This window comes from Cebus imitator, unplaced genomic scaffold (genome assembly GCF_001604975.1).
Source record: "Cebus imitator isolate Cc_AM_T3 unplaced genomic scaffold, Cebus_imitator-1.0 Scaffold68, whole genome shotgun sequence".
Taxonomy (NCBI): Eukaryota; Metazoa; Chordata; class Mammalia; order Primates; family Cebidae; genus Cebus; species Cebus imitator.
The window spans coordinates 6661076-6671814 of record NW_016107383.1 but is presented as its reverse complement, the minus strand read 5'-3'; the positions used below and the strand labels follow the sequence as shown (position 1 = coordinate 6671814).

General features: G+C 41.9%; 1 protein-coding gene across 2 annotated transcripts in view; it reads left to right on the top strand.

The window, feature by feature from the left end:
- SNTB1 (syntrophin beta 1) overlaps positions 1–10739 on the top strand; it is a 277787-nt gene that overhangs the window by 236383 nt on the left and 30665 nt on the right. For both annotated transcript variants that reach the window (XM_037739320.1, XM_017530713.2), the window contains one exon: positions 3656–3795. In XM_037739320.1, the coding sequence (XP_037595248.1) occupies positions 3656–3795 (140 nt within the window). The remainder of the gene's footprint in view (positions 1–3655; positions 3796–10739) is intronic.

Below are 10739 nucleotides of genomic sequence, written 5' to 3'. Positions count from 1 at the left end.
AAAAAAAAAAAAAAAAAAAAAGAGTTTGGAAGCCACTGAACCAGATGATTTAGGAGACCTGTCTCAAATTAAGGACATTTCCATAATTGTTACCAATTACTTCTTACCCCCACCTCTCAAATTCTGGCCATTTTGTAGACCTTTTCTTTCATGCTCTGTGGAAGTGAATATGGGGACAGGATTCAGCTCACCAAAATTTTGCTTCAGAAAAATTTCAGAATTGAATGTTTTATTCCCCTGTTGCCTTTCCTTCACCTTCTTCATTAGAAATCTGATCAGTTCAGTCTGGGCGCGGTGGCTCACGCCTGTAATCCCAGCACTTTGGGAGGCCGAGGCAGGCAGATCACGAGGTCAAGAGATTGAGACCATCCTGGCCAACACATTGAAACCCCATCTCTACTAAAAATACAAAAAAAATTAGCCGGGCATCGTGGCATGCGCCTGTGGTCCTAGCTACTCAGGAGGCTGAGGCAGAAGAATCGCTTGAACCCAGGAGGCGGAGGCTTCAGTGAGCCAAGATTGCGCCACTGCACTCCAGCCTGGTGACAGAGCAAGATTCTATCTCAAAAGAAAAAAAGAAATCTGAACAGTTCTTGAGAAACTGACAAGTGACTGCTGCACTGAAGACAGGAAGCTGGGCAGAGAGATGGAAATCACATCTGTTTCAGGCGTCATGTGTTAACAAAATGCACACACGTCTCCAAAACTATCATTCATGTCAGAATACCTTTGAGTCCCGGGAATACTGGATTTGCAATGCGTGTTGTCACTAGAACAAAAGCATAAATACTTGAGCCTGACAAAAACTGGTCTTCAAAGGCTTGAAATAATGAAGCATATGTAACACAACGTATAGCTTTTAAAACGCTGTTCTTCAACATGATTTTTCCCCCCTTTGGAAAGTCATGTGTCCTCATAGGCAGCCTTCCTCCTTCAAGCATTTACATAGTATTAAAATGGCAGCTCTGCATATAGGAATAGTGGAATGTGCCCACTCCAAGTATTCTCACATCAGAGTCTGCCATATCCACACAGGGCTCTTCAATAAACTGCAAAATGTTTTAGGGCCTTGGGATTATTTAAACCTACATATACCACTTGACACATGGGAGAGTCTGTGATTCCACCAGTAGAGGGGTTTGCATTATACTGTTGGTATTTACTGTTGAGGCTTATTTTGCAAACTTAAAATTGTTTTTGAAGAATGATGCTTAGTTGCGTTCACATTTAAATGACTGATTCTGGTCAAAGTTAATGGGTTGCATCTGACTAGGTAAGTAAGATAGTCACTTTGGGAGGATCATTTGTAGCTTCTTCAGTCCTATTTAATGAGCTGGAAAAGTAATTTACTAAGTTTAATGTAGAAGCTGGAAAAAATTTATTCTGAACCCCCACCCCCAACACTTTATACCCTGAGACCATAGTTGATTCACCTTGCAGGGTCTGGTACATTGCCTTCTCTAACAGTTCATTTTGATCTGTTGAAGATGCTGTTGTTCTGTGGAAAAGGTCCTTTCACGAAAGCAGTAAGCTAAAGCTAGCTTTTCAAATATGCATAAAATGCACAAAGTGAGGAATATGTCAAGCAGTCATTCATGTTCTAGTATAAATAGCTTTACAGCAGCAGAGTGGGGGAGGGCACTTCTTCAGAAACACAGTTATTGTTTGGAATTGCTGGAAGGGAGGCATGAAAATATAAAGGTGATCATCAAGCAGTGAGTTCTTCCTGGGAGAACTTTGGAAAGGATGGGAAGAAAATGTATGGAAATTGTCAGCACCAAGGCTATTCTTGGCTTGTCTTATGATTTTTCCCAAGGAAAGTCATTGCTTTGTCATAGTGATGCCATTTCCAAAGGACAGCATTTTTGACATGTTCAAAAATTGGTGTCTGACACAATTTCCCCATCCTGTGTTTTACTGAGGTGTTACCATCTGCCAGCTACCATGCCAGGCATATTACACACACTGTCTCATTTCATCCCCACTATAGCATGATGAGGTAAGTGCTACTTAACAGGTGCTTACATGATGCTTATTAAGCACTGCATTAAGCATTTCTACACATTTTAGCTCATTTAATCTTCCAACCACCCTCTGCTATAGGTACTATTATTTCTCATTTTACAGATCCAGAAATTGAGAAATGTACAAAGAAATCCGATGACTTGCCCAAGACCCCCACAGCTAGTAAATTGGGTAACAGAAATTTGTGTTCAGGCCTGCTAGCTCCACAGTTAGCACTCAGAACTACTGTTGTATATGATTATCCTGATCAGTAAGGAAATAGAAGCACAGAGAATATGTTGTCCAGAGTCATACAGGCAAAAAATAACAGACTCAGATTTAGGCAGCCTACATGTAGGACCTACAAAACTCAACTCTTACATTCTTCTATAAATCTTCTCTACTTTGATCACTCATTCCTCATACTACGGTGTCAGCTTAAATAAAGCAAGAGCCACACACAGGCTTCTACCTCTGTTCAGATTCCACTGTGGCACTTAAGATAAAGTATTAATAAGACTAGAAAGGGAAGAAATTAGCTTTATCGCTTATTTATTGTACTGTCTAATTTACTTTGATTCTGAATAGATTTTCGAGTTGTGACTTGTTATGACACCACTAAATCTTGGATTAGTTGTCAGTGTCAAAAGCAGTCTTAACCTCATCTGGAACAGTGTTTCTTTAATGGACATAGGAAGATTTTGTTAAAATGCAGATTCTGATTCAACATATCTGGATGAGCCTGAGACCCTAGCAAGCTCCCAGATGATGCCGATGTTACTGGAACATAGTTCATATTTTGAGTACCAAGGATTGAGCATTCACTGAGTTTTTAAACCAAGATTAAAGATTTATCCTAGGGTCCAGAGTTCAAATGGGAAGGAGAGCATTTCTACAGATGGAAGAACATATAGGAAGTTTGGGAAGGGCCAACACTGGGCCAAGGGGATGGTTCATGAGATAAGAGCTGAGCTACACAGATTCTCCAAATTAGAAGGGATTAGAAAATCATCTGGTCCAATCATCCTACTGATGCTTGAATCCTTTCTCATTCCTGCCAAGTCATCTCAACCCTTGAGTTAATGAATTATGGGTGGTGAATGGAACTGGACATTCAACAGAACCAGAGAAGTTTCCAGATGGTGCCTGAATCACAGAAACAATCTAAGAGCAAAAGACTAGGGGAAGAGGCTGTGATGCCTCACTCTGGGTAGACATTTGTCATCATAGTACATTTTTCAGAGCCTTTGTATATTTATTCAAAACTTTTTAGACCTTACCATTTCATAATAAAAAAAAAATGCTACTGTACCAGAGAATCAGCTTTAAGTACTTATTCCCCCAGGCATTTGCCTCCCACTATGAAATAAAGATTCGGTGCTGACTGGCAGGTGAGAAACAGTGACAGATGTGTGGCAGCTGGGCTGCTTCTTGGCTGTCCTGACTATGCATTTCAGGGCCCTTGAGACAACAGATATTTTCAAGGATCAGGAATCATGGGATCAAGACAAGGTTCTTTCCATTTTGATTTTGCAACCAAACCAAATGGCACTCAGTGTATTGCTGAATCCTCTGATTAGGGGGATGCCAACTTCTCTTAATCATCCTTTTCTCAGGCTGTCGTTTGACAGTTCTCTGCTTTCTTTTGCAGGTGCCAGGGGAGAGTGAGAAACAGTGGAAACCAGCCTTGGTTGTGCTGACAGAGAAAGATCTTTTAATCTACGACAGCATGCCACGGAGGAAGGAAGCCTGGTTCAGCCCAGTTCACACGTACCCTCTTCTTGCCACCAGGTAGCCATGACCTTGTGTTTGGTATGATGTGTTTGCAGGTGGATACTATTTTAATCAATTACAATTACTCAACGTGTTATATTACTGCTCACTATGGCAGCAGGGGCTGCAAGCTCCTTAAAAATATTGCCACACATTTTTAGCCACATCGATTAATGATCATTTATGGTCAAACATGAAGCAACAACACAGAGACAAAGAACAAAATACCCACCCATCATTAAGGAACGGTGACATCTGTGAGATGGTCCTCATGTGGGCACCTTCTTGGGTCTCCATCTCACTCCCTTTGAAATGAGCTAGACATATGTGTCTGTAGTCTTGAAGTTCAAGTAGAATCACCAAGCATGGCTCTTCACTTGGTGGCACAAAAGAATGCTATATGGAGATGCTCTACTGTGCTTTCTTAGGCTTGTTCAGCAGGAAATCTTGTAACAAGTTCTTTCTCAGTTACATGATGCTTCCTGTGGAAGTGTGGCTGCCAGGTTCTGTTTTTTAGGTCCTTCAATGCATATTTATTATTCATGTGAAATGCATCTTTAAAAAACATTTCATCGAGGTATTGACATGCAAAGGTATGTACATATTTAATGTATACAATTTGATAAATTTGGAGATAAATATACACCTATGAACCATCATCATAGTTGATACCATAGACAAACCCATCACCTCCAAAAATTTCCTCCTTCCCTCTATATTTTATCTTTTGTGATAACAACATGTAACATAAGATCTACCCTCTTAGCAACGTTTTAGGTATGTAATACCATGTTGTTAGCTATAGCTGCTATGCTGTATAATAGATCTTTAGAGCTTATTCATCTTGCATGACAGAAATTTGTGCCCTTTGGCCAACACCTCCCATTTCCCCCTCCCTACTGGAAACCACCATTCTACTCCCTGCTTTAAGAGTTTCATTATTATTATTTTTTATTGTTATTATTTTTAAAGACAAAGTTTCACCATGTTGGTCAGGCTGGTCTTGAACTCCCAACCTCAGGTGATCCGCCCGCCTTGGCCTCCAAAGTGCTTGGTGGCTTGAGCCACCACGCCCAGCCAAGAGTTTCATTGTTAGATTCCTCACATAAATGGGATCCTGCAGTGTTTGTCCTTACGTGTCTGGCATATTTCACTTAGCATAATGTTCTTCAGGTTCATCGATGTTGTCAAACATGGAAGGATTTCTTTATTTTTTAAAGCCGAATAATACTGGATTATCTGTAAATTCCACACTTTCTTTATCCATTCATCTATAGATGGACATTTGGAGTCATCATATTTCCTGACTTCAAAATTTATTATAAACCTATAATAATCAAAACCTTATGACACTGGCATAAAAATATATAGACCAGTAGAACAGATTGGAGAGCCCAGAAATAAATTCACCCATCTGTGGTCATCTGATTGTTGACAAGGGTGCCAAGAATACACAATGGAGAAAGGATATTCTCGTCAATAAATGGTGCTGGGAAAAATATGTTTTGCACATTCATATGCAAAACAATGAACCCTATTTTACACCATACACAAAAATCAACTCAAAATAGATTAAAGACTTAAAGGTAAGACCTGAAATGGTAAAACTTCCAGACGAAAACATAGGGAAAAATATTCTTGACATTGGCTTTGGCCATGATTTATTGTATATGACATCTATTGCACAGGAAACAAAAGTAAAAATAAATGAATGAAGCTACATCAAACTAGAAAGCTTTTGCATAGCAAAGAAAACAATCAACAAAATGGAAAGGTAACTTACGAAATGGGAGACCTCCTGTCTAATTAAAGGTTAATAGCCAAAATATATAAAGATTTACATTTCAATAGCAAAAAATAAATAAACCTGACTTTAAAAAAGGACCTGAACAAACATTTATCTAAAGAAGACATACAGATGTTCAACAGGCATATGAAAAAGTGTTTAACATCACTAATGATCTGAGAAATGCAATTCCAAACCACAAGGAGATACCATCTTACACCTGTTAGGATGGCTATTGTCAAAAAGACAAATAATAAACAAGTATTAGTTATCATTTGATAAGCAGGAACCCTTGTACACTATTGGTGGGAATGTAAAATGGAGAAAAGGAAATCCTTGTCTACTGTTTAATGTCAAATGATGCAGCCACTCTGGAAAACAGTATGGAGATTTCTCTAAAAATTAACAATAGAAGTATAATGTGAGCTAACAATCCCAATTCTGGGTTTATATTAAAGAGAATTGAAATTCAGGTCTTAAAGAGGTAGCTACACTCACATGTTCATTGCAACATTATTTACAGCAACCATGCCATGAAATACAGTTTTATTATTTATTTATTTATTTTTGAGACAGAGTCTTGCTCTGTTGCCAGGCTGGAGAGCAATGGTGCTATCTCGGCCCACTGCAACCTCTGCCTCCCAGGTTCAAGTGATTCTTCTGCCTCAGCCTACTGAGTAGCTGGGATTACAGGCATGCACCACCACGCCTGGCTAATTTTTGTGTTTTTGTGTTTTTTTGTTTTTTTTAGTAGAGACAGGGTTTCACCATGTTGGCCAGTCTGGTCTTGAACTCCTGACCTCAGGTGATCTGCCTGCCTTAGCCTCCCAAAGTGCTGGGATTACAGACATTTTCAGCCAGTGTGCCCAGCCTGAAATATAGTTTTAATGTGTTGTATCCTTGTCCCCTTCTTTGAAAGCTTATATCCCAAAAACAGAAATGAGTCAAACCTGAGTCTGGCTTTCAAGTAGCTGACGTTTCCCAGACCTGACTTCTGTTGCCAGCTCTTTTTGTATGTGCTTTATGACAGTGAGCTATTTATACCTGTATTTCTTTACCTGCAAGCTAGGCATGATAAAGTCATATTTGTGGCCTTCCTGGCATAGTGCCTGGCAATATTGTGCCCTCGAATGTCTGTTGAATGAATTATTGAACAATGTGAGACAAACGCTGGAAGGAGTTTGGTCAACAGACACAGCATAGTGGACAGAGGTTTTGGAGCATCTGACCTGAGCAAGATATAGACAGAAATAAGCTAGGTTCTCCATCCAGGAAGGACTGAGGTGCCAAACAGGTTATGGTCAAGGGTCAGCTGGCTGCAAGGAGGAGAATGAGACCCAGTAGCAGAGCGAGAAGTAACACAAGATTAAAACACCAGCAGTGAATAGAGCTGAAATTTCAGAAAAACCCTTGTTACTTCCGGTCGTGGTTGATAATGAAGACCCGCAGCAGGGGCGGGGCAGGGGGTTCGGGTTAAAGATGGAAATTACTGGCCCCAGAGGTGAATAGAGGTTTTCAGGGATAAGGAACCAGGCCTTGATCACTTTTAAAAAATAAAATTTAAAAGTAATTTAATATTTGAAGCTTTCAACCTTCAAAATGTTTGGCAGAATGGCTATTAAAGTACAGCTCTGTAATAAAACCTCAGTAATCATGCCCTGGTGCCCTGGCTCACTTCTGTAATCCCAGCACTTTGGGAGGCCAGGGAGGGTACATCACCTGAGGTCAGTCAGGAGTTCGAGACCAGCCTGGCCAACATGGCAAAACCCCATCTCTACTAAAAATACAAAAATTACTCGGGTGTGGTGGCGCACGCCTGTGGTCCCAGCTACTTGGGAGGCTGAGGCAGGAGAATTACTTGAGGCCAGAAGGCAGAGGTTGCAGTGAGCTGAGATTGTGCCACTGCACTCCAGCCTGGTGACAAAGTGGGACTCCATCTCAAAACAAAAACAAAAACCCAAAACCTCAATAATCATAATGCAAACACCCTTAACTACATACAAAGACTTAGGCTGTGCCTTGGGGCTTGGGGCCCATGAGAATGTAGCCTAGTTGCTGTTGCTTTCTGTACTTTGCATCCATAGTCCTCATCCATGGGGATTGTCTTCAGATTCTGAGACATTCCCACAATTGAAACCAAAGAAAGATTAGCCCACAGTCACTGGATCCCAGTTACTAAGAAGGAAAGTTCGACTCTTGCCTCTTGAAATGACGTTCAGAAACGAAAGTTGAAATAAGGTAGTTTCTGCAACTCTCAGGCAACGTGAAAATAAAATTTACCCTAGTACATAGCTTTTTTCTCATAGTTTCTGGGCATTATGAACCATGGGGGCTGCTTTTTCATTCATTCATTTGTCAATCAACATTTATGAGTCATCTACTATGTGCCAGGAGTTATAATTGGGGCAAGGGATAAAGAGGTGAAAAAATTCAAACATGTGAACCTGGCATGATCTGGAACAAAGTGTGTTGTTCCTTCATTACATGCAGGAACATGTAATGAACCACTTGCAGTAAAGACAACAAAAAATGCTAAGCTCTGCCTGGAGAGTGGTGGAGGACTCCTTGTGGCAGAGGTCCTGTTGAATTGAAGCCTGAGAGAGAACTCACCAGAAGAACAAGGGAGGGGAGCCTAGAGAGGGGCGTGGGCATTCTTGGCTTAGGGGAGATGCAAGCCCAGAGCTCATGCAGTGCTGCGTGGCCCAGTTAGAGCACCACATACAGCCCTGGAAAATGAGGGGAAATGAATTAGATACTCACTAAGTACCCAGCACGTGACACAAGTTACCGCCTACAACTCATGTATCCATTCTGCAAGGCCTGTGTTAGTGTGCCTGTTTTACAGTTTAGGCACCTGAGGCTCAGAAGAGTTCAGGAAATCATCCCAGGTGCTGTAGCTTCTGAGAGATGGAGGTGGGATTCCAGTTCTGGGACAGTGTGTCACTTGTATACCTGTGCTGTGGTACCACTGGGGGTTGGCACAGAGGTGGGAAATGGGGAGGAAGACTTTTCACTAGTGTACCCTTTTCTACCTTTTGAAATCGAAACTATGGGGAGCGGCAGGAGTCACTGGGGGTAATAAGAGTCATGGATGTGATCTGGGGAGATATTTTTACATTTGGCGTCAAACAACAAATGTCCAAGGAGCGACTGCTGAATTCAAACAATTTTACAGTGATTCTGATTCCATTGTAAAGAAAAATGAATAAATAAAAATAAAACCAAATTTCTGTGAGGATACAAAGTACCCAGCCACAGAAAGAGGTAAATTGCTCCCCAGGAGTCCCCCTCTTTTTTTTCTCAGCTTTCCTATTATGTAACCAGGTTTAGCCCTGGGACTCCAACCCCCTGGTAAGACAAGGAGACTGAGAAAGGCTCTGCCTTCTGTCTGGTTCTTCAGAAGCAGAGAAGCAATAAGGACGGCAGTGACAGTGAGTTCCTGAGCAAGTGCTCCCAGGAGAAACCTGGAAGGGAGGAGGGGAAGGACAGCCAAGAGAGAGGAGCCAAGGAGGCTAGGATTTCAGGCAAAGTCTCAGCCTCAGCCTGACCTTACAGGGGGTTTGACAGCTAGACTGCTTAGCGTGGGAGCCACTAGCCACATGTGGCTATTTAAAGTAACTAAATTTAAGTAAAATTTAAAATTCAGATCCTCAGCCTCCTTAGCCAGATTTCAAGTGACTACCATTTTGAACAGCACAGATCTAAAACATTCCCATCGCCACCAGAATTCTTTCAGACAGTACTTCCCTAGAGCATGTAAATGACCCCTTCCACGTTTTTCCCAACTCAGGCAAGTGACCGGACTTGTGCATTCCTACAGCAGTCCACAGACAGCTGAGGCTGCCTAGAGAGATGTCATCTCACAGGTTCTTCAGGCTTCTGCACAAGCAGGAAAGTCCTAAGTGTGATTTCTTAAAAGCAAAGGCCCCAGGAGGGAAGGGTATGCGGAAACAGTAAATGGGACCTGAAGAGGTTTGAGTGGGGCACCGAAAGTGTCTGTTACAGGTTCACAAGTGACAGAGATGCCAGGTCCGAACTGAGAGTAAAGCAGATGAACAGCCTAAACCCATAAGCCTGCATCCAATATGCAAACAGGAAATGGAAAACTCTTCAGTGCGTCACTGTGGTCATTTAGAACAGAAGATGCGGGCTGGGTGGGGTGGCTCACATCTGTAATCTCGGCACTTCGGGAGGCCGAGGTGGGCAGATCACCTGAAGTCAGGAGTTCAAGACCAGCCTGGCCAACACAGTGGAACCCTGTCTCTACTAAAAATACAAAAAATTAGCCAGGCATGGTGGTGAGTGCCTGTCATCCCAGCTAGTCAGGAGGCTGAGGCACGAGAATAGCTTGAACCTGAGAGGTAACGGTTGCAGTGGGCTGAGATCACACCACAACACCCCAGCCTAGGGAACAGAGCAAGATTCTCTCAACAATAAATAAATTAAATAAATAAATAAATAAATAAAAAAAAAAAAAAAAATTCAGTGTCTACAATGCAATCATAAACAACCAATTGCAATAGTTGTTCCCTGGACTCTGCCCCTCTCCCAAATTACCCAGCCTAACTCCTGAACTGCAAGAGGAAATCTTAACTCTGTGTATATATTAGCCCTATGAGGAATGATACAATTAGCCCTGTAAGGATTGCCTGGTAGCCAATAAGGCAGAGTATGTCCAAGATCTTAGGGGGCACTGGTCATTCATTCTCACTCTATCCCCTTGAAGTAGTAGGTGCGCTTTTGCCCGCTCCTGGGAAGCAGCCTGGAAATGACAGAGCTGGGAGTTTCTTTCCTTGTCTTCCTTTCTCATCTCCCTCTTTCAGAATCCCTGTCTGAAACACACTCAGCGGAATGCCATTATCTCCAAACTCCAAAGCCAAAGGAAAATGTACTTTGGTTATATATGTATTTTTTTGTTTGTTTGTTTTGTTTTGTTTTTGTTTTTTTTTTGAGACAGAGTCTCGCTCTGTTGCCAGGCCGGAGTGAAGTGGTGTGATCTCGGCTCACTGCAACCTCCACCTCCTGGGTTCAAGCGATTCTTCTGCCTCAGCTTCCCAAGTAGCTGGGAGTACAGTCATGTACCACCACATCCTGCTAATTTTTGTATTTTTAGTAGAGATGGGGTTTCACCATGTTGGCCAGGCTGGTCTCAAACTCCTGACCTGGGTCCAGAAAA